Here is a 25,354-nt window from a genome sequence, read left to right on the forward strand (position 1 = left end):
GCTTATATTTCTCCAATTTTGTGGTATTAACTGTGAATATGGTAAAGAAGAATATCTCCAAAAAGCATTCTGATGATAGAATTCCCGGTGATTATCGTAAAAGAAAGGATATCACACTTGAAGAGAAGCTGATGTTATCAACCTCAAAATCACCCTTTTCCCCCATCAAGTTACATTCATATTTTTTCAAGGTAAAGTGTGTATGATTTCATTATTAGATATGAATGTAACATTTATTTAGACTGTGCTATCCTTTGTGTTAGGCTAACTACTAAATTTTTTCGATAGTAATCTGCACCTATTTTCTCCATAAGCCCTGTTATTTCTATTACGCGATTTTCTATAACACGATATTTTACAAGAACACAATTATATATATATATATATATATATATATATATATATATATATATATATATATATATGCTGATAACCACAAGGAAAGAAGAAAACACGAAGTTCCCAAGCGCTTTCGTGTAATTCACATCTTCAGGGGTGAGTACAGACTAGAGAGAGAAATACAAATCAAGGTGTATATATACAGAGAAGGGGGAGACCAGGTCCACAATGGTGGTCAGGTCAGATGGTCAGGTGACCCGGCCTTCTCACCTGGTCATAAATCTTCTTAATTACAAAATTGTCCAGCTTGTACATGCCGTTATTCAAATTCATGTTGAATGCTTCGGTATGTTTAATAAGACTAGATTCTATGATGTTCCTACTATCAATTGAATTACATGGTAATATTGAGGAGGCATTATCCCAGTCAATGCAATGCTTGTTATTCCTCAAATGAACAAACAGAGCATTGGATTCCTGGCCTGTCCTAACACTGTATTTGTGTTGTTTAATTCTAGTTGCAAGATCTTTACCTGTCTGGCCTAAGTAAAACATATTACATTCCTTGCAAGGAACTTTATAAATGCAACCAATTGTGTTGTTGGGGGAGTTCTTGATTAACATTTGTTTAACAGTGCATGAGTTTTTAAATACCACATTGACGTTCCAGGTTTTTAGTTGTGAAGGAATGTGTGAGAAATTTTTGTGAAATGGTAATATTAAGATATTCTTATGGTCATGGGTGGGCTTGGGATCAGTTCTATAAAAAGTATTCTTAGTAATGTTTAGGCATTTGTCTTTGAAAGATCTAGGGTATTTAAGGTTTGAGCCAATATTATATATATATTTGTATTCCTCATCAATGAATTCCGGACTGCAAATTCTCAAGGCACGTAAAAACATTGTTGAAAATACTGACTGTTTGACTTTATTATTGTGGGCAGAATAATAATGAATGTATGAACACACATTAGTTGGTTTTCTATAAATGCTGAACTTAAAAGTGTTACCTATTCTGTGTATCAGACAGTCTAGGAATGGCAATTTAGAGTCTTGCTCTAATTCCACAGTGAATTTGATCGAGGGGGCTAAGTTGTTAAGTTGTGGCAGGAAAGCTTTTAGGTCCTCATTACATGGCCAGAGACATAATACATCATCAACATATCTAAACCAGACTGCTGAGGGTGGTAAAATATTACTTAATAGTTTCTTTTCAAAGTATTCCATATATAGGTTGCTTAATACAGGTGAGAGTGGATTACCCATTGCCATACCAAATTTTTGAGCATAATATTCTCCATTGATTCGAATTTGCAATCCTTAATACATAGTTTGATGAGTTCGATGAAGTCGTCTTTCGAGATGGGCAGTGAAATATCATCCAGGAATCTATGAGACTCTACTAAATCATCAACTGGGACCTTTGTAAGTGATGTTACATCAAAGCTGACCAGTTTAAAATCATAATTAATGTGTAAGTTATTGAGTTTATCAACCAGATAGCACCTGCAGTGATTTAGCATATATATATATATATATATATATATATATATATATATATATATATATATATATATATATATATAATATATATATATGTATATATATATATATATATGTATATATATATAATATATATACATGTGTGTGTGTGTATGTGTGTGTGTGTGTATGTATATATATATATATATATATATATATATATATATATATATATATATATATATATATATATATATATATATATATATATATATATATATATAATATTATTATATATATATATATATATATATATATATATATATATATATATATATATACAGTTGTCCCTTACTTAGCGGTCAATAGAACCCAGAGGGTCCTGTTAAGTGAAATCCTAAGTGAACAACAGAACATATGGGATTAATTCAATAAAACCAGCCCGACCCCCAAACTCCACTTTTGAAGACACAACTATGTTGTAGTAAAATAACATCTTAATTTTATGATGGTACATGCACAATTAATACTTAAGAAATAGAGAAATACAGTCCTAAGTTAATGTCCATTCAAATAATGGACTCAACTCCCTCCCCTCTCACACTACACTGCTGGCTCTTCCCTCTCTGAGAAATTTTTGGGGAAAACCACTAAATTTTAATAAATAATACCTCAAACTAAAGTTAGGATAATACAATTGACATTGCTGGATTTCTTGTAAGACCAGGAATATTTTGAATATAAATGTCATATATTTTGCAAAAAGATAACATAGTTACTCAGAAATTTTTATCTAAAATTTGTATGTCTAATGCAAAATATATGATGTTTATATTCAAAATGATCATCAAATTATAAGAATTCCAGCAATGTAAATTCTGACCGGTAATTTGTATGAATTTTATGAGCTAAAACAAATTTCTTCAGTTAATAAAAAAAAAAAATTCTTCACGGGGTAACAGATGGTCGGTCGGTCCCTCCCTCCCCCCACCCCCACAACCGTCCCAAGGAGATGTGTGGAAAACCAGAATACTTAACTTTTTGTAATAAATAATACCTCAAACTAAAGTTAGGATAATATAATTACATTGCTAGATTCTTGTAAGACCAGGAATATTTTGAATATAAATGTCATATATTTTGCACAAAAGATAACATAGTTACTCAGAAAATTTTATCTAAAATTTGTATGTCTAATGCAAAATATATGATGTTTATATTCAAAATGATCTAAATTATAAGAATTCCAGCAATGTAAATTATATTCTGGCGGTAATTTGTATGAATTTTATGAGCTAAAACAAATATCTTCAGTTAATAAAAAAAATATTCTTCACGACACTATCTGTCAATCAAAGTACCCCACCTTGCTCCCCTCTTCCAACCGTTGGCAGTCAGTCCCAACCCACCCCCACCAAGAGAAAGTGGGTGAAAAAATAAATTTTAACATCTTGTATTAAATAATACCTCAGATTAAAGTTAGGATAATATAATTGACATTGCTGGATTCCTGTAAGACCAGGAATATTTTTGAATATAAATGTCATATATTTTGCACAAAAGATAACATACTTACTCAGATTAAACATTTTATCTAAAAATTTTTATGTCTAATGCAAAATATATAATATTTATATTCAAAATGATCATCAAATTATAAGAATTCCAGCAATGTAAATTATATTCTGACCGGTAATTTGTATGAATTTTATGAGCTAAAACAAATATCTTCAGTTAATAATAAAAAATATAAATATTCTTCCGAGGTAACAGATGGTCGGTGGGTCCTCCCTCCCCCACCCCCCACCAACGTCCCAAGGAGATGTGTGGGAAACCAGAATACTTATACTTTTTTGTAATAAATAATACCTCAAACTAAAGTTAGGATAATATAATTGACATGCTGGATTCCTGTAAGACCAGGAATATTTTGAATATAAATGTCATATATTTTGCACAAAAATCATATTCTAAAATTTGTATCTATATTGAAATGATGTTTATCCTGAATTACAGTGAGTTCTGCTATAACGTGTTGTCTTGTAATTTGCTCTACTTAGCGATTTATGAATTCGAACAATATTTGTATAACATCGAACGCCTGTTTCTTCTCTTGATTTTGCTTACTATTTCTCCAATTTTGTGGTATTAACTGTGATTACGGTAAAGAAAATATCTCCAAAAGCGTTCTGATGATAGAATTCGGTGATTATCGTAAAAAGGATATAACACTTGAAGAAAGCTCGATGTTATCAACCTCAAAATCACCCTTCTCCCCATCAAGTTACATTCATATTTATTCAAGAAAGTGTTACATTTCTGTATGATTCATTATTAGATATTAATGTAACATTTATTTAGACTGTGCTATCTTTTGTGTTAGGCTAACTACTAAATTTTTTCGATTTGGGTAATCTGCACCTAACCCTATTTTCTCCATAAGCCCTGTTATTTCTATTATGGATTTTTCTATAACGATATTTTACAAGAACACAATTATCGTTATAGCAGAACTACCTGTATAAAATTCCAGCAATGTATATTATATTCTGGCGGGTAATTTGTATGAATTTTATGAGCTAAAACAGGCAGTCAGGCTTGGTGGGAATTGGAATCTAAAATAGCGTCTCGAGCAGGACACTCACCGCGTATATGTGGAAAAATCCGTGTTAAGTGAAAGTTCAGCTCTGGCAGGCTGGCGTATATGATAACGCGTTAGAGTGAAACGCGTTAAGTAGGGTAATACTGTGTGTGTGTGTATATATATATATATATATATATATATATATATATATATATATATATATATATATATATATATATATATATATATATATATATATATATATATATATATATATATATATATATATATATATATATATATATACAGAAGTAAAAAATCCGGACTGCTTGGGGATTGGGTCGGTCCGGATTTTCGGATTTTCCGGATTCTCAGGCAGTACTTTTAAAATTAAAATTTAAGGAGGAATAAAGAAGAGATGAACAGGTACATTTTGATAGTTTATTCATTAGCAAATATAGCATGCTTCATTTATCAAAACGAGCAGTTTTAATGAAAAAGCTGTGAATTCTAGAATTTTATTCTTTGCCTTTTTGATATCATAAATTGTAGACTTTCCAATGTTGTATTTTCCATTAGAACAGTATTGCTCACACCACGTACTAGTTTCTTAATTATTTCAAGTTTGTCACTCAATTTCAACGTGTTCTTCTTTCTCTTCACACAACGAAGTTTATCTACTTTAGGAGCCATTATTATGGGCTTGTACAGTAATCTGTAAATGGAAAGAGTAGGACTCAAAATATTGTTATATTACTATTCATACTGTGCTTGATATAATGCATTCACGGAAATGTAATATTTTTGCTAAAATGACGTACGTATTACAGTGGAAAGTGGGATCAAATCGTGACGAAAACAATGACTTTCGCTTTCTTTCGTTCAAAAGATGTTACCGTAATCACTTTTCGAATGGTTTAGTTAAAAAACTGTTGTATGTATTACAATAATATTCTATCCTAATTGACTTGAATAAATACTACGATACCATATTTCTGAATATTTTCATTAAAATCCATCAAAATCATTTTCTTTGTCATCATCTGCAGCACCAAACAGCTTCTCCCAGTCCTCTCCTTGAACAGGGCTAGAGGGTACGTGTTTTTCGAATCGTTTTCAGTTAAAAAACTATTACATCACACGTATATTTTACCTAAACTGCGCCTGAATGAATATATTCTCGGAAATAAATAGTAATTTTGCTGAAACGTGATGTATTTCAATGTAAAATAGGATAAAATACATGTCGAAAACAAAAGACTTTACCTAAGCTTCCGATGTTCTTGAGATGTTACTCGTTTTTTTAATAGTTTTCGGTTAAAATTCTGTTATATTACAATGATATTCTATTCATACTGTGCTTGATATAATACATTCACGGAAATGTAATATTTTTGCTGAAATGACGTACGTATTACAGTGGAAAGTGGGATAAAATCGTGACGAAAACAATGACTTTCGCTTTCTTTCGTTCAAAAGATGTTACCCTAATCACTTTTCGAATGGTTTAGTTAAAAACTGTTGTATTGCAATAATATTCCCTCCTAATTGACTTGAATAAATACTTGAATGGAAATATACAATATTTTTGTTGAAACTACCCGCGTTTCAGTGTAAAGTGTCGTAATAATATATGGTAAACAATTTGCCTTCGGCACTCGTGTTTCAGTTTATAGGACGTAGAGCGTTTTTACTGAAGGTTTTGTTGTTGGCTTACCCTCAGAAACGTGGGTCGAACTATAAACGAGGAATATCATAAATTAACGATTTCTTGGTCAAAAAATCAGGGCGACAGATAAACGAGGGGGGGTTTATAGATGAGTATATACGGTATTACGGTATGTTGTCACAGTTTGATTGCTCGTTTTAAAGTGGAGACCACGTGGTCGCTTGTTGTCGCTGTGCAGCTGTGGCGCTCACGCATGCGCACATACACACAAAAGCCCGCTAAAAAAAAAAAAATAATAATAATAATTAGTTTTCCAAAAGTCCGGATTCTCGGGTGGTCCGGATTTTTGGCATCCGGATTTTTGGACTTTTACTATATATATATATATATATATATATATATATATATATATATATATATATATATATATATATATATATATATATATATATTTTTATTTATTTATTTATACAGCTACTCCCCGACTTACTACAGGGTTAGGGACCCAAATCCAGGTTGTAAGTAGGAATGGTCATAAGTCGGAAACGCAAAAAATCTAAAATGAAATACAGTACAGTAAAAGTAATCAAACATGAAGAATGAATACAGTGTTACTGTGCACTTACCTTTAATGTAGTCAGCTGAATGCACACGGGGCCCCCATAATTTTCTATTTACAGGTATTCATGGAGACTATATTAATTGGATGAAGCAGATTGGATTGCCCACGAGGGGGCCAGTTAATTGGGCACCCCCTTACATCTTGTGCAAGGTGAAGCACAGAAGCGTTTACAGTGCCCATCGGGAAAACTTGCGGAGTTCATGCTTGCCTTTATGACTCATGCATTAAGGGCGTAAAAGCCTGAAGGGTCATGGGTTTTGTCAGCAAGTTACATAAAGTGACAGACTGATGAGTGTGTGGGGGGAAAATTCCTGGTACAATTTATCTGTTTATGGCAAAGCGTGGCAGGTCCCAAATAATGTCAAGTGCCAGGCCTGTCACTAGGAGGAGGGATATCTGGTCAGGGATGGAAGAGGTGTTGGTAACAGCTGGGGACCTGTAGGAGGAGGTCATAGGGCAAGTGAGGATGTAGCGAGAGGGGGTGTGAGAGTCGGTTGACCATAAAGTTTACAGACAGTGCGGCCAGGCTCAGGGTTGCCAATGTACTAGGCGTGGCGAAGTACAGTGGGGGTGGAGGTGATATGGTGTGGTGGGACAGGTACAGTAGGGGTGGAGGGAGGCACATAGGCATTGACAATATTGAGGGACACACCTTTTAGTGTGATAGTGATGGTGTGTGCGTTGACATGCCGGTAGGGTACGGGTAGCTAGGGGTGGTGTCCTCAGGTCCAATAGGTAGCCCTGGTGGAGACAGCACAGACACAGTAGCGGGCGCGGCTTGCGGTCGGTGGGTGGGCAGGTTGAGGCACCACTTGTCATAAAGATGAGGCAGAACTTCGCTTGGGGGCAGCAGGACACACAAGGGCAGGCCAGGTAGGTGCTACACCAGTAGTGAAGGCCGCGAGCAGGGGGTGCTCACAGGGGGACTACCAGCTTGTGTCAAACCAGAAGAGAGGAGTGACTGGGTGGCAACAGAGGGCAGCAGTAGGTCGGAGATGGTGGTACAGAGTGCAGCGAAGAGTTTTTCAATACGGTTGGTAAATTCCTGGAAGAGGGATATGATCTGCGTCATGTCACTAGAGGGGGGTTGTGGGGGGAGCACCGGTGAGAGCACAAGGCCTGGCAGCTTAATAATAATAATAATAATTAACGGTTTATTGAAAAAATTCTGCAGCCTGAAGGCTGAAAATATACATTGGACATAAATGACTTATTACATACATTGGTGGTTTAACAAAAGCCTTCATTAGAGAAAGGCAAAGGAACATACAGAGAAATGTAGGTGTTGAACAGCAAACTCGTAGTGTAGTAACTCCCTCCCAGATGGTGTTAGGAGGAACTCACGTGGTGTAGTAGTTCCCTCAGATGTTGTTATGAGGGACCTGGCATGGTGTAGTAATTCCCTCGCTGATGGTGTTATGAGGGGCCTCACGTGGTGTAGTAATTCCCTCACAGATGGTGTTATGAGGGACCTCACGTGGTGTAGTAATTCCCTCACAGATGGTGTTATGAGGGGCCTCACGTGGTGTAGTAATTCCCTCACAGATGGTGTTATGAGGGGCCTGACGTGGTGTAGTAATTCCCTCACAGATGGTGTTATGAGGGACCTCACGTGGTGTAGTAATTCCCTCACAGATGGTGTGATGAGGGACTTGACGTGGTGTAGTAATTCCCTCACATATGGTGTTATGAGGGACATGTGGTGTAGTAATTCCCTCACAGATGGTGTTATATGAGTGAGGTTTGGTCCCAGGCCTTCCTATCGTAGAAGGATTAACACATCGGTGGTTGTTGTTGGGTCTCACGGGCCGTTATCACTGGGTACCTGGGACCTCACTGTGTGAAGGTTAACTTGGGTGTGACTGTTACTGTTGAGTTGTTCTCAATGGCTTAAGCACTGTTCACCACTGTTCACCTCGGTTTAACACTGGTTCTGTTCCTTTCCTAAATGAAATTGTAACTTCTGGCGAGAACTTGTTGATATTCCGGTGGGGAGGAGGGTTCAGGGGAGGGGGTTGGTATGGGCCAACTTAACAGTTGACCTGGCTGCTCCGAGAGGAGCGCCAGGTACGTCTTGACCCTTCGGTGGTCAAGGATGTGTGTGTCTTCTGAGTACAGACGGGAGGAGGCCTAGTAGTAGTTGAGTTAGGAGACGGCCGGGACTGCTGTGTTGCAGCCAGAAGAGGCCAGGCAGGGGCAGATATTGTTGAAGAAGGCATTGCTGGAGACAGAGGGGTGTGGCCCAGAAGACTGGGGGGTTGTGACGCTTCAGGGAGGCTTTTCCCCTGGGACAGACGGGCGATTGAGGCATTGCCGTGAGTCAGCATTATGCCGGCCACCAGTTACAACATCTGGAATCAAATACATAGCCCTCACCACCCCTATTAAGGTGGTCTTTGATTTTCTGGGCACAGGCGGCGGAGTTATGGTTACGTGAACAGAAGCGACATCTGGGACGATCACGTCGGCAGCAGGCAGTAAAGGTGTGACCCCAATTAGAACAGAAAACACAAAATGCAGGCCCAGAACAATAGGCTTCTGCATACAGTGGGGGGAGGAGTGGGTGGGCATCCACAGTGGTTGGGCACTCCCTTCCCTTCCACTTGATAATAACAGCAGCTTGTGGAACTTTCTCCCGGTAATGTCGACGTATACTGAGTATACAGTACCAGAATTAGTCACGCACATCTAAAATTAAAGCAGAGGAGACAGGGCTGGGTGGGTCATCAGTGTCGCTTTCTTCAGACAGGTTTATGTACAGGGGAAACTTGCTGGTTGAAGGTATTGGATCATCTTTAGGGAGTGAAGAAGCAGCACTGGTGGGGTGTGAGGAGACAGCAATAGGGGACTTCTTAAAATAGATGTCCAATTTAGACTGCACAGTTTGCTTTTTCTTTTCATTATAAATCTCTCTGTAGCAAACAAGTGCTCTTGGACCATTGTCAACTTTGGCAAAACGCTCAACATTTTGATCCATTCCGTCAAACATTTGCATCCCCTTAATAATTGTAGCAAATGCTTCACTGAAAATTTTTTTGGGGGTGCAGGTTCTTCTTCTACATTTAGACTCTCTTCTTCCTCTGCATTTTCTGTGCTTCCAGTTTGATAAGATCCTCGTTACTTAGCTCTTCTGCTACACTTTCAACCAACTGTTCAACATCTTCATTATCAATTTCTAACTCCAGCTGTTTACCCAACTCCACTATCTTGTTACTAATCTCAGAAATTACTTCATGTTCATTAAATCCTTTAAAACTGTTCACATACCTTTTCAGGACTTTCTTCCATATTCCATTCATGCACTGACCTGTAACCTCATCCCATGCTGCAGCTATGTTCTTTATACATTTCAAATAGTAGTAGTCCTTCCAAAACTCTGAGCGTTTTCTCACATTCATTAGCAGCAACAGCCTGAGCGAAGGTCGCACGTAAATAATTAGCTTTAAAAGCTGCAATAGCAGCTTGATCCATGGGTTGGATGACAGAGGTAGTGTTAGGTGGAATGTACACAACCTTAACATCAGGGTGCATGTCGTCCAGGTGTGGTGGGTGTCGCAGAGCATTATCCAAAATTAGCAAAATCTTGAATGCAATCCCTTGTTGCAGACAATACTCCTTGGCTCGAGGAATGAAACAAGTCATGAACCAATCCTCAAACAGTACTAGGGTCATCCAAGCTTTCTTGTTACTTCGATAAAACACTGGCAGTGTGTGCTTGCTGACATGTTTAAAAGCCCTTGGGTTCTCTGAATGATAGATCATGCAGGGCTTTATCTTGAAATCAGCTACATTCCCCCCCAACAGAAGTGTAATTCGGTCCTTGAATGCCTTGAATCCTGGCATTGTTTTCACCTCTTTGTGGATGTATGTCCGTTCAGGCATGTGCTACCATAATAATTCAGTTTCATCCACATTGAATATTTGCTCAGGCAAATAATTTCCCTCCACGATGACATGATCTAGCTCCTTAAATGCTTCGGCAGCACCAACATCAGTAGTAGCTGCCGCTCCACTCACCTTTACATTATGTAAACTATAGCGGTTCTTTAATCTGTTTAACCACCCATGACTTGCTGTGAAGGTTTGGCAGTACTCATCTCCTGTCTGCTCCTTCAGGCTTTCGAAAAGGCTTCTTGCCTTAGCCTGTAGGGTTAGAAGGCTTAAGTGTACATGCTTTTTTATCTGGTTTTCCATCTCATGAATGGAACATTGTCTTTTCTTCATTATTATACTGTAGTTCCCTCTATAGGTGCTGATCCTTTCACTACCTCATGAATATGTTCCTTGTCCTTCAAAATACAGTAGTAGATATGGTCGAGTGCGAGAAGCCTAGATCGCGTGAAATGGTTGCTACTGTTTTTCCATTTTCATGCTGCACTATTATCTTCATTTTCGTCTCAAAAGTAATTGACTGTCTCCTTTTCTTCTGAGCACCACCATCACTCTCACTTGTACGCTTTCCAGTCATTCTAAAGTGAATTAGATACGAAAATAATGTCAGTACACAGCGCGATCAGTTGTGGATACAACGACAGCCAAACACCAACTAAGCGCTCTATGGCGTGGGTGCTGTAGCCACGCGATGCTCTCGTACGGGACGGAAACGTTTTGGTATAGAAAATGAGCACGTCATTTGAAAAATTTTTTGGAACTGACTGCGGCGGTCGTATATGCGGATGGTCGTTACGGACTGAGGCAGGTCGTAAGTGCGGGTGGTCGTAGGTCAAGTAGGTCGTAAGTCGGGGAGTTGCTGTACAGTATACATTTCTTTTTACACATGTAAATATGTACCCTGCCCTCTCCCCGGTCAGCAAATGTTATTCGCGGCCATTTTGAGAACCTAACCCAAGCAAATTTGAAGGGCATGCAGTACTAAGCCAGCAAAAACATGAGGTAGTACTACAAAATCTCCAGGATTGGAAAGATGTACACCCTTAAAGCGAAAAAAGCACCCATTGTCATCCTGTGGTCAGGAAGTTTATAACTTCTTATCTCTTTTACTTTCATATCTGTTATTATATCCTAAACCCTCCAGGAGAGAATAAGGTTTATAGGTATTCCCGGAATTACGATATTTCACTTTACCGATGATGTATTAAGACCAACCCCCTTTCTACGATAAAAAAAAAATGTTAGAATGAAGGTCATTGTTCAGCCAAAATCACTGAAACACAGAATATCATTCAGTGCACTGGTCAGGTGCTCCTCTACTTACGAACGAGTTTCGTTCCTGAGGCTTGTTCGTAAGTCAAATTGTTTGCAAGTCCAACTTTACTCCTGTAGATACCAAACATATTGTAAAAATTTAAAAGAAAATGGATGTTTAGTACCGTACAGCTATGCCCTATAATACAGCCTTAAATCCTGGCTTACTCTTCTCCTCTTAGGTAATGTTTGTTCTATCTGGAATTTAACACCTGCTCTGGAAGGTAACCCCCTCAATGATGATGTTTGTATCTCTGAAAGTTTGTTTGTCGAATGGTCTCAGTAGAGGAGCACCTGTACTCTGTTTCTGTGACTGAAGTGATTTTTGCTTGTTCACATGAGAAGTTCAGTCCATTGTCAACATACAAATGATACAGTACACCCAGGTCCTTTTCACATTCAGTCTCTGTTAATGCTGTTTCTGCGACCCGTTTGGTCATGTGATATGCCTCCTTACTGTTGGTAGGACCTAGGTGCATCCTCTTGCCCTTTGCGACATTGAGCCTTAACAGTAATTTTTTCGACCACCCCTGAAGCAGTGTTCACTTCTATAGCCCTTCACAGTCCACCTGGTTCTTAATTTCCCTGAATTTCTTGGCATTATCTGCAAAACTTTGTATGGAGGAGTGTATAGCTTCTGTCATGTCATTTATCAAACAAACAAATAAATAATAATGTATATATTTTCACTATAATTTCATCAGTGAGTTCTGATGATAATTTTTATGGAAATCTTTTCATTGGTAGATAATTAGAAGAGGCACGCACTACTTTGTCTTTCTCTGTGTGATGCAATGGTACGCAGCCAATCATCTCCGATCGACACCAGTCACCAGTGTATGTCTATGAGCCACACAGGCTGCTCTCACATACAAAAAAAAAAAAAAAAAGAGAAAAAAGGAAAAAAGGTAAAACTACGCCGTATCATAGTTCTGTAAGTTCTTTCTGTTTAATATGCCAGGGGGTCCGGAGGGTTGAGCCTCAAAGCTAGGAAGTGAGGTAAAGCTAGGAAGGTTTCTTTGGTTGGGTTGGTGAGGTCTTCTAACAATACTTCTGCTGCTTGTTTTTTTAACGAAGGTTAGGTTAGGTTTAATTTAGAAATAAGCACTTTTTAACACATTTTTCATAACTATAACAGAGCCACTACAAAGCACAATGAAATTGTGGCATTTAAAAATTAGTTTTCAATGAAAAATAAGCAGCTGTGAAGTCCTAGACAATTACCCCTAAAGGACTCTACCTAAACTAACTTTTATTTAAATGACAGATCATATATTTTTCAGATCATTATCAAAGTCCAATCTAACTTGCAATATTTTTTCTAAGCAAATATTAATTACCTTTTGTTCACGTATTGTCCTTTTTGGCCAATTTTAGTATTTAGCATGATCGGGTTTGACTGATTCACGTTGTATGCTATACAGCACAAGCATTATGGATATCTGCTGGAGGCTTCAGGAATCTAAAGCCTTGTTAGCATGATCACGGAGCTTTGTCTGCAATACAATACAGCTGCTCCTCGACTCGACTTACGACGGGGTTAGGGACTCAAATCCAGGTCGTAAGTCGAAAATGCTTGAATAATACATAGAAAATCTAAAATGGGTGTCTCTTTTTCTTCTCAGCACCACAAAACTTTCACTTTTAAGCTTGCCAACCATTTTAAAGAGAATTACAAAAAAGATTTTTGTCAGTACACAGCGCAATCACTAACGTTGGGACTCGAAAATACGTAATTTTACAAAATTTTGGTACGACTGAGGCGGTCGTGTGTCTGGGTGGTCGAAGGTCGAGTATGTCGTAAGTCGAGGACTAGCTGTACTGTGAAGCATTTACTCCAAATAAAAGCATGCCAACACTGGACTACTACAGTAGGTGTAATGGCCCCTGTCTCATCAACAGAAGTATTATATAAATGGGTTCTTTACATTTGATTTATATTCAAATTCACCCCCTGTAACTTTCCACTGGCTATGAGTTGTCATGACCAGATCACGTGAGCGGTAGCTTCCTTAAGGGGCGCGGCTCATTTGACTGTATGTCAACGCGCATAAGCCAGCGTTCACTGCTAGTCTCACTCACAAACTTACATCGAACGGACGTTGATTATCCGGCCTATTTACATAGCCGCCATCCTTTCTCTTCACGCTCATTAATAGTGGAAGTTACGGTTGATCTACACTCAGGAATTATACAAATAATACTTTTCAATAAAAGAAGAAACTTCAATTGGGTTTTGTTACTAAAGCCCAATATAATATAAATGTACCAACCTGGTTAACTTGGAATTAACCAGCCGGTTCATATATGTTTCTAATTTTACCAGAAAAGTACTACTGTATGGACTAACTAATCAGTTAACATTTAGTAGTTGCCAATACCCAACTGAATATTGAATCATATATGGGGAGAAAGGGAAAAAATTAAATTAATTTAGTCTAAAAGTTTGTCAGAAATTTATAGTTTTTAAGTTATTTTAACTTTTATTTTATAATATTCGGCCAATCGGCGCGAGTGTTGCTGTAAAATCATAGTCGTGCGCGCCAATCAGCGGGAGTGCCGATGTGACGTAATACCTGTGTGCCAATCAGTGCAAGTCTCGATTCGCTGGGAGTTGGAAGATGGAGTCTGTGTGAGAAGGATGTACATTGGCACCGAGTGTGAGCTCTTTCAAGACAAGACTTGACCAACACTGGAGCAGGTTCAGGTACATTCAGGAGCCGGTGCAAGTCCAGTACTTGCCAACAGTGCGTAACAGAGACGTGACTGACCGCCCAAGCGGCTAACGAGCCGATCATTTGGTGAAGAGCATAAAAGTAAGTAAAAGACTGGCGCGTATTGTGCTCATTTTGGGCAATGAAGCAACAGACATTGACATTTTTAGGGCTCATGGTGTTTTTGTTTCATCTGTAAAGTGTCCATGATGTAATTCAGTGTCAACACCATGTAGATCACCATGCATGGTACTGTGGTAAGAGACGGACACTGACGAAGACCACTTCCTCATTCAAGTCGCATCACTCTATCCTCCTGTATATATCTCTTAAGGTAAGTTTCTTACACACTTGGGATTAGGTTAGGTTTTTGCATTTTTGAACTGCCACTTTTTTTTTCAATATCTCAACAATGGTTCATTTCCGACGGCAATGAAGGTCATATTTGTATTTAACATGATTTACACTATAAAAATCCAAGTTCAAAAGTCAATTAGGTGTTGGCAACTACTACATATTTACCGAATAATCAATATGTTTTTGTTTTGTTTTTCATCAACATGAAGTGATGATTTTTTCATTCACCTGAGTCACATAGCAACTGAGGCAGTGGTGTACTTGCTGCTTCACTAATGATTTCAACTCACAAAAATAAAACTCAACATATAGATATGTTATCAATTCTTCATAATAAGGCACTCCACTTCTCTACAGTATGAGTCAATCAAAATATTTATAATATATGTGCACAGCTAAGCCTGAACTTTACCCCCAAAGTACAAAATTACACCAACTTCAAACACTCTCTGAACAGAATTTGGGCATTAAATAGAGGTACAGTGTATCAGGAAAATACAAGTCTTGATATAGTGTATCAGAATTGAATCTTTAAAAGTAATTTCCATGTCTGACTGCACTATTTGCCAACTTTAAGAATACAGTACACTATACATTCAACTGCAATGGGTTATTTATTTCGTAAATAACCCCCGCCTCCTCTACTTTTCACATATTACTCATGGCATGGATTCAAATACTGATCAAGGAAGAATTCATATTTTACCCTTTGACTTTTAGGAGAAAGTACAAGTTATGTCTGTCAAGGGCAGACACCATTCACTTGTTTCTGCATGAAGTAATGTTTCTACAACACTTCCGATACACAAAGTATTCACCGAGTATTAAATCCACGTCGTCATTATATGCTGCATTATTCTACTTACAATGATATTTACGATTAAAACTAAGCGTGTCACTGTAGTTCCCCGATCGGCTCCCTTGCGAGTCTCTATGTTTGTTTTAATAAATAATAATAAATGTGTTCCCGATGCCTTAGTTTACAGAATAACTAAGAATTGTGGTTAGGTTAATGTTGGTGTTTGTGAAGGACTAGTGACGGCTACACCCACAAACAATACCGTAAACCAGCCTGGTAAACTTCCTTCCTCTCACCTCTACTGTATAATCCAGCAAGCTCCTTGGCGCCCTTATGGTATGGCCCCCACCGAGGTTTAGTCTTCTCCTCTTCATTTGTGGCGGAGTTGTCGTTGGGGTCATCTTCCAGCATGGAGTTATAGAGGATCTGGTCCTCGGTCTTGACGGGAGTCAACACAGACGTCGCCATCTTCCCCGGGACTCGCCCCAAACTGACTCAACCTATCGACATCCACCGACCTAAACCTCCCTTAGAATCAACCAAAGGTTTTCGCTCTCACTTCCAATATTTTCTTGCTAACTTTTGTAAATTTCCAATTTAATTCGATGAGTTAGACGTTGTATTTTCGAGAAAGAAGAATAAAGTAGGGACAACAATGTGTCAAAATCTTGGTGAAGTAGTGGAGGTTTATGAGTGGCAGCAAGACTAGCACAGCCCTGTTGCATGCAAGGATTACTGTGCTGTCGACAGTCCAATCGCCTTTCCCACCCACTAACATCCACGCTTATCAACCTCAACCCCAATCTTAAATACTACCAATATTGGCTGTGTGACCTGTCAACAATGTTTATCTTAGCTAGATAAACCTTCACCAGTCCAGTGCACTCATCTGATAACACTTCGTTCTCCACAGTTGAGGTGAGTTTAGATTTTTATTTTTGTTGCTGATGGCAGGTCGATGACGGATATTGATTTTACATAATGTATAAGCGTGTGGTACCGTTCACTAACCTCACATTCCTAGCGTTCCTACCTAAGTTCTATTGCATCAAACTAAACCTACCGAAGAAGGTAGAAACTGTTGGAAACTTTGTAAAGCGATGCAGTAAACTTACTGATAATATCATTTTAAATCCTTTCAGTATTGAAGGGAAATAATGTTGTTTGTCGTAGAAACTGAACAATCAACGATACAGATTATATAATAAAAAAACAACAACATGGAGCAATGTGTATCCGTGTCTGACAGTTCAGTTACCAGGGGCAACGAAACGATTGAGTTTACGGAATATAACGGCAGATTAAAGACACCTGTTTTCGTTCCTCAACGAAGCTAATCTAGTTAAAAAAAATCTTCGTATTCATTAAAGGTACATTTTATCAAAACACCATTTTTATATAACCGAAATTTGCATCAGCGAGCGATACATATTGGTGTTTAAATAAGTAACATGGCACGCTCCGGGGTGTGATTACCTGTTGTAAGGAGGCGGCAAACGGAGCGCAACAGGTCACTGTGTCTGTATTGATTCCCTCCCCGCACTTGGCAGCCACTCCAGCACTGTCTTAACTAATAGCCATAGCGGAAGAGCAGGGGGCAGAACAAATCGACTTACTGTTTACAAAGTTGTGTATATACAGTATTCTTTGTATATGCTGAACCAAAGAGCATATAGATTTTTACTGAAAATCCATCTATCTATTCACCAATCATTCCTTTTTATGCTTCAAAGTGATACTTGGCGGAAAGAGAGGGACTCTATAGTGATTGTTATGATTGTCCTTCCTTTCTTTTTCGGCCAAAAGGCTACATCCTCAAACTTTAATTTATGTACTTTACACACTTGTTGTTTGCAGAGGTTATTGATTCATTTACATTTTTATTTTTTTACGGGGAATAGCCCACCCGGGCACAGGTCATCGACCCACAGCTGGGCCTAGGAGCGAAAAAATAAGAGTAAAAATAAATTAAAAAGAACAGAAACAAAAACAATATTAAGCTACATCACGAAGATGCCGGAAAACCATCTTTTTGAAGTGAGACAGATTGTAAGGGTATGCAAACACAGAAGGCAAAGCATTCCACCGACATCCACACACAGATGATGGGCACCACGGGCAAGACGAGTGTTACAAGCCCACGGCCTTGCCGGCGGTACGCAGGATGCCAAATCCACCGAACGTTGCCCGTTAAAGTACCTGTAAAAGAGAGAGAGTGAAGTAACATTGCGGCGAAGAGAAAGAGAAGAGATTATCAACTGAAAAAGGAAAGTTAATAAGACGAAATGCCTTTCATTCCACCGTATCTAACAGTTGGACAGAAGAGTCACCCAGATAGAAGAGCAGTACTCCAAGTTAGGAAACTTGAAGCAACTGTTCAGGAGTGAAGTAGCTACGGCATCTGTACAGCATTTCCCAGCTTTCGGGAGGCAGCTTTAGCAGTGTTGTGGATGAGTGGCTCCCGTGACATATTAGAAGAAATGGTGAGGCCTAGCTTACTATCTATTTTAGAATTTGGCAGAATGATTGCGTCTTGAAATGTGACTGGTGGGAGATCTATTTTGGAAAGTGTAAATGGTAAATACTGTGTTTTATTACTATTGAATTAAACCAAGTTTTTACCTGCCCATTCGGAGATGCTGCACACAGATCCGCATTGATAGATGAAATGATATCAGCTTTAAAAACAAATCTAGTTTGAGAATTAAGGGGAAAAGGAAAAACGTGAAGAACAGTGAAGAGTAGAATCGTCAGCGTAAGATGGGTAGAACTGATCATAGTGTGAAGTAAATCACGGATTAAAAGAAGAAAGAGAGTAGGTGAAAGAACAAAACCCCGAGGGACACCACTATTGGTAGAGAAAGAGCTAGAGATCGATCCCTCGACAACAACTGCCATGGATCGGTTCTCAAGGAAGCTAGAAATTAGAGAGTAAAGTGGAGGAGAGAAACCATAAGAGAGAAGTTCAAAAAGCAAAGAATTGTACCATGCCCTGTCAAATGCTTTGGAGATGTCGAGGGCCGCGACGAAACTTTCCCCTAAACCCCCAAGCCTTATCTGGAGCAATAAGACAATGCAGAATGAAGTGTAACTAAGATTAATAGAGTTATGAACTTTGTATCATGTCATCATGTCACTATGCTAAATAATCGATTGTAATTAAGATGAAATCGTGTGAGACTAACTAATTATGTATCAGATAGATCACCATGTAATACTAATGAACGCCTTGTTCTCTGCAGGTTTTGACCACATCACTAAATATTGAATGCGTCAAAAGGCGGGTTTCAATCATTCCCTTCGACTTGCCCGTCACCTGAACGTCCTTAACCAAGGCGTTTATATATATATATATATATATATATATATATATATATATATATATATATATATATATATATATATATATATATATATATATATATATATATATATATATATATATATATAAAGTCCAGAAAACTGTGAGGGCAAACTTTTTCAGAGTGAGAGTTGTGAACTCTTGGAACAATCTACCAGAAAGTGTTGTGACGGCACCGAGCGTATGCTCTTTCAAGTCCAGACTTGACCAACACTGGACAGGTTCAGGTACATTCAGGAGCCGGTGCATGCCCAGTACTTGCCAACAGTGCGTAACGGAGACGTGACCGACCGCCCAAGAGGCTAACAAGCCTATCATTACTTTTACTTTTACTTCTATCCTCTTCGCCACTGATCGGCTTGTTAGCCGCTTGGGCGATCGGTCACGTCTCTCATTACTTTTCCTTTTCATTTATCTTCTTCACCAAAACATCGGCTCGCTAGCCGCCCGGGCGATCGGTCACGTCTCTGTCACGCACTGTTGGAATATACTGGGCATGCACCGGCTCCTGAATGTACCTGAACCCGCTCCAGTGTTGGTCAAGTCTTGTCTTGAAAGAGCTCACACTCGGTGCCGTCACAAAACTCTCTGGTATATTGTTCCAAGAGTTTACAGCCCTCACTCCGAAAAAGTTTGCCCTTACAGTTTTCTGGACTTGCGGTTTCTTCAATCTTGAGCTGTGACCCCTTGTGGGGCGAGCGTCCGCCAGCTCCAAGTAAGGACACTCAGCTGAGTAGTGCCCCCTGAGATGCTTATACACCTCAACTTGGTTCCCCCTTGCCCGTCTGTAGTATAAGCTAGGCAAGTTCAGGCGCTCCAATCTCTCAGGGTAGCTGAGGTGCCGAAGTGCAGGCATCAGTCTGGCGGCCCTCCTTTGAACATTTTCAACCAACTGACATTCCCTAGCATATCTCGGGGATCAGACGGGGTGGCAGTACTCCAGATGGGGAAGCACTTGACTCTTGAAGATCGTTACTAAGGGCGGACCGTCTAGATATCTGAACGACCTTCTTATAAGAACCAATAATTTATTTACCTGATTTACCTTCTTCTCGCAATGGCCCGAGAACTTCAGCTCATTGTCAACATACACACCTAGGTCCTTCTCACACACAGTCTCAACTAGTGCAGTTTCTTCATCCCGTTGGGACATATGATACGCCTCCTTACCGGTGGTACGCCCCAGGTGCATCCTCTTACACTTCGTGACATTGAATCTCAGAAGCCATTTCTTCGACCATTCCTGGAGCCCACAGAGGTCCTTCTGCAGCTCTTCACAGTTCGCTTGGTTCTTAATTTCCCGAAATAACTTGGCGTCATCGGCAAACATTTGTATGGAGGAGTGTACAACGTCAGGCATGTCATTTATGAAACAAACAAACAACAGCGGGCCCAATACACTGCTCTGTGGTACCCCACTTGTGACAGGTACAGATGACGATTTCTTGCCATTAATCACCACACACTGCTTGCGGTCATGTAGAAAGTCTTCTATCCACGTTAGGACATTTCCCCGAATTCCGTACCGTTCCAGTTTGATTTTCAGCGTTTCGTGGGGTACACAGTCGAAAGCCTTGGCACAATCTAGGTAAATATTGTCGATATTACTACCCCGTTCCAGAATATGGGTACAAATATCCAATGCCTTGAGCAATTATGTTAAGCAGGAGCGCCCCGGCATAAAACCGTGTTGGCAATGTTTTACAAGGTTGTTTCGTATTAGATGTTCCATTGCAGCATCTCTGATAATACTCTCAAGTACTTTACATATTATACTGGTCAGGCTCACCGGTCTATAGTTGTTCGTGGAGTGACAATCACCCTTCTTGACGAAAGGACTCACATAAGCCACTTTCCATTCACTGGGCATTTGTTCATCCAGGCATTTACGAAACAGGATCTTCAGGGGCTCTGCAAGCTCGTTTCACAACTCTCTTAGCACTCTAGGATGCACCATGTCAGGGCCGGGACTCTTATGGACCTTTAGCCTGGACAGTTTATTTCTAATACCCTCTTCTCTGAACACAATGTGGGTCAGTGCTGTGTCGAACCGTCTGTCCTCAAACGCAGGAAGGTTAGTTGCATCCTCTCTTGTGAACACCAAGGAAAGAAGCTGTTCAATGCCTCAGCTTTATCCTGGTCAGAATCTGCGTAACTACCTTCCACCAGCCTCAGGTCTGATACTCCTACTGGCGTTTTGAATTTCGACTTTGCATAGCGGTAAAACGCCTTTGGGTTTGACTTGACCTCGCTTGCAACCAGCCTCTGGAACTCCTTTTCCGCCCTTCTACACTCTATCTTTGCTTGGTTTCTGGCTCTTGCATACATCCTCCTGTCTTGCTCATCGTTTGACCCAACCCACGTCTTGAATTTCTGGGTTTTCTTCTTAATTTTTTTCGAAGAGGATAAAAGTAAAAGTAAACAGATATTTGGGTCCGTTTTTATATTTGTGATAATATGAGGTATAAATTACCTGGAATATAAAGTCTCTGGAGAAGTGGATCATCAAACTAATATTGACATAAATATCAAATGGTTTTTGTCTGATTACAGTATACTGATCCTGCTATTTATAAACGCCCGATGACATGGACAATATAGGCCTGACGGTACGTATTGACAACTCGGCCGCCTTTATTTCTCCAACCTTAAAGTCAGGTACCAATTCACAGTTGGGTGAACTAAGGGTGCATTGGTTTCCAAATTGGGGTAAAAAACAATATTTCATGAGGTCCACGGCGGGCTTTGAAAAGCTGGAAAATTAAAAAAGAAAAAAAATGGGGAATCTGAAATCAATAAGGTTTTATTATTAATTCCGACTTTACGGGGATAATTTGCCTCCTTTCTTCTCACATTGACTTTGAAATCACCCGCTAGATGACTTCAAGCATATTTATGGTTACGTTACACAGTTATAGTATTATAGTTACACAGTTATTGATTGCTATTCTTTTGGCCTTCGTTTATTTTTCATCATTATTTTTAATGATTTTGAGGAAAAAATAAAGGTGTTCACAGGGATTTTAGAGGTTCCTCAAGGGGCGGAATGACGTAAAAAGTATTGGGAACAACTGCTAGTGAGATCCAGTGACCCCTAGAACAGGAATAGTGCTGTAAGATTTTATTTGTTTATTTGGATAAACGAGCGTAAACATTTCTTTGTCCGGAGCATAACTCTTGTAGAGGTACTGATATATTGAATCTATACCATTGGTATTAGACGAAATACAATAGAAAAAAAAATTATGTCATAGAACAAGATCACAACTGAAGGTCCAAAATCAAATATATATACAGATATGTGTGTGTGTGAATTACGAGTTTATGTTTATTAATAAGCCTGAGGGTATGTTTACAAGACTGCTTTTGTTTATGTGTATACTGTAATAATACGAAAATATATGAATGAGATAACTAATACATGGCATGTAGGTTATCTCTTCATCAGCAATGGAACATCACACCAACACGACCTTGAACTCTGTATGTAAACAACAGTAGCTTTCACAGTCAGACAGAAATAACATTATGAAAATTAAGTCAATGTTTGTCTAGTATAGACAATAAAGAGTTATTGAACGTTATTTAAAGACCCTGGCTATCTACAGCTCAAACTGAGATGATGTTCTATCTAAGTAATCCCGACTATCTCGCTAACCTTCCACAAAAGACTCTCTTTGGGGTGTGCCTTCATAAAAGTGTTGCAGATCTCTTGAAACTGAATGTCCCAATCACCCCAGACGAACCTATTAATGCCATTCCTCCTTGGCTGGATATGTCAGTTTCCATTAATTACACTCCTGTTGGTAGTAAGCAAATGTTAAACACCGATGTGATGAGATGTGTCACACTAGAAACTATTAACAGATACATAGAGAGTAATAAATCAAGTGAATGTTATGCTTTTACTGGTGGTTCTGTGCAGACAAACACAGGTAGAACAGGCTGTGCAATTGCAATATATAAAGAAAAAGAGATGATAGTGTCAAATAAGCAAAGGCTGAACAACTGGACCAGTACAACACAAACTGAACTAACTGGACTCTACTTAGCCACAGACTACCTTAAAGAAAATGGAGGTGGTGTAATATTCTGTGACTCTCAAAGTGCTTTGAAATCAATGAACAGTCCATCAGGTTCTATGTCTAAAGTTATATGTGATATTAAAAGGAATGTGAGAACTGCCAATGAGAACAACTCTCGTATCGAATTTGTGTGGATTCCGTCCCATGTTGGAATCAGGTATCATGACCGTGCTGATAGACTGACCAATGAGGCATGTAAGAAAGAAAATGTTGACCGTGACGTTGGCCTGTTCAATTATGTACTTAAAAACATTCAAGTCAGAATCATGAACTCTGATCTAGAAGAACTGAGAAATGCAGAGAGACCTGGCAGTTGTAGCATTAGTGAATATGAAAAATTTTGTAACAAGAGGTACCGGTATGGCCAGCATAAGGACAGAACCAGACAATGTGATGTAGTCGTGGCCAGAATTAGGCTAGGATACAGACACATCTGGCAAGTTAGTAACGCTGTACCCATACCGGAACACTCAGCATGTAAACTTTGTGACAAACCTTTAAAGCATACACTTGAACACTATATTATTGAATGTGACACTGTCAAAGACTTCAGGCCACCTGGCTTATTGTATCATGAACTTTGTAATTACTACATTGAATCGGGGGCGCTTGGGGACATTCTTGCTGTTTATCCCAAATTTGTTAGCCCACAATGATTAGTCTCCAATTAGAATATGACTTCCAATGTATATGAACCACTGTCTTGCATGGCAGCAAACAGTGACGTCACCCACATGACTCTGACCTATATATACTGCTAATGAATATGAGGCATTTCTTTGTGTACGAACCTCTGTCCTGCATGGCAGTGAACAGTGACATTACCCACATACTTTACTTTTATCCTCTTCACTACTGATCGGCTCGTTAGCCGCTTGGGCGATCGGTCACGTCTCTGTTACGTACTGTTGGCAAGTACTGGGCATGCACCGGCTCCTGAATGTACCTGAAGCCGCTCCAGTGTTGGTCAAGTCTTGTCTTGAAAGAGCTCACACTCGGTGCCGTCACAACACTTTCTGGTAGATTGTTCCAAGAGTTCACAACTCTCACTCCGAAAAGGTTTGCCCTCACAGTTTTCTGGACTTGCGGCTTCTTCAATCTTGAGCTGTGATCCCTTGTGGGGCGAGCGTCCGCCAGCTCCAAGTAAGGACACTCGACTGAGTAGTGCCCCTTGAGATGCTTATACACCTCTATTAGGTCACCCCTTGCCCGTCTGTAGTATAAGCTAGGTAAGTTCAGGCGCTCCAATCTCTCAGGGTAGCTGAGGTGCCGAAGGGCAGGCATCAGTCTGGTGGCCCACCTTTGAACATTTTCAACCCCCTGACAGACCCTAGCATATCTCGCGGACCAGACGGGGTGACAGTACTCCAGATGGGGAAGCACTTCACTCTTGAAGATCGTTACGAGGGACGGACCGTCTAGATATGTGAACGACCTTCTTATAAGATCCAATAATTTATTTGCCTGATTTACTTTCTTCTCGCAATGTCCCGAGAACTTCAGCTCATTGTCAACATACACACCAAGGTCCTTCTCACATTCAGTCTCAACTAGTGCAGTTTCTTCATCCCGTTGGGACGTATGATACGCCTCCTTACCGTTGGTACGCCCCAGGTGCATCCTCTTACACTTCGTGACATTGAATCTCAGCAGCCATTTCTTCGACCATTCCTGGAGCCCTCAGAGGTCCTTTAGCAGCTCTTCACAGTCCGCTTGGTTCTCGATTTCCCGAAATAACTTGGCGTCATCGGCAAACAATTGTATGGAGGAGTGTACAACGTCAGGCATGTCATTTATGAAACAAACAAACAACAGCTGGCCCAATACACTGCCCTGTGGTACCTCGCTTGTGACAGGTACGGATGATTATTTCGTGCCATTAATCACAACACACTGCTTGCGGTCATGTAGAGAGTCTTCTATCCACGCTAGGACATTTCCCCGAATTCCGTACCCTTCCAGTTTGATTTTCAGCCTTTCGTAGGGTACACTGTCGAAAACCTTGCCAAAATCTAGGTAAATATTGTTGATATTACCACCCCGTTCCAGAATATGGGTCCAAATATCCAATACCTGGAGCAATTGTGTTAAGCAGGAGCGCCCGGCATAAAACCGTGTTGGCAATCCTTTGCAAGGT

General features: G+C 39.5%; 1 protein-coding gene across 1 annotated transcript in view; it reads right to left on the reverse strand.

The window, feature by feature from the left end:
- Positions 1-16,636, reverse strand: part of LOC121877625 (plasmanylethanolamine desaturase-like) — a 59,585-nt gene extending 42,949 nt beyond the window's left edge. Inside the window, exon 1 of the mRNA XM_042383436.1 lies at positions 16,068-16,636. Within this exon, the coding sequence (XP_042239370.1) occupies positions 16,068-16,239 (172 nt within the window). The 5' untranslated portion in view covers positions 16,240-16,636. The remainder of the gene's footprint in view (positions 1-16,067) is intronic.
- Positions 16,637-25,354: the final 8,718 nt, after the last annotated feature.

The sequence above is a fragment of the Homarus americanus genome, unplaced genomic scaffold (genome assembly GCF_018991925.1).
Source record: "Homarus americanus isolate GMGI-L3 unplaced genomic scaffold, GMGI_Hamer_2.0 scaffold19918, whole genome shotgun sequence".
In the NCBI taxonomy this organism is placed as follows: domain Eukaryota; kingdom Metazoa; phylum Arthropoda; class Malacostraca; order Decapoda; family Nephropidae; genus Homarus; species Homarus americanus.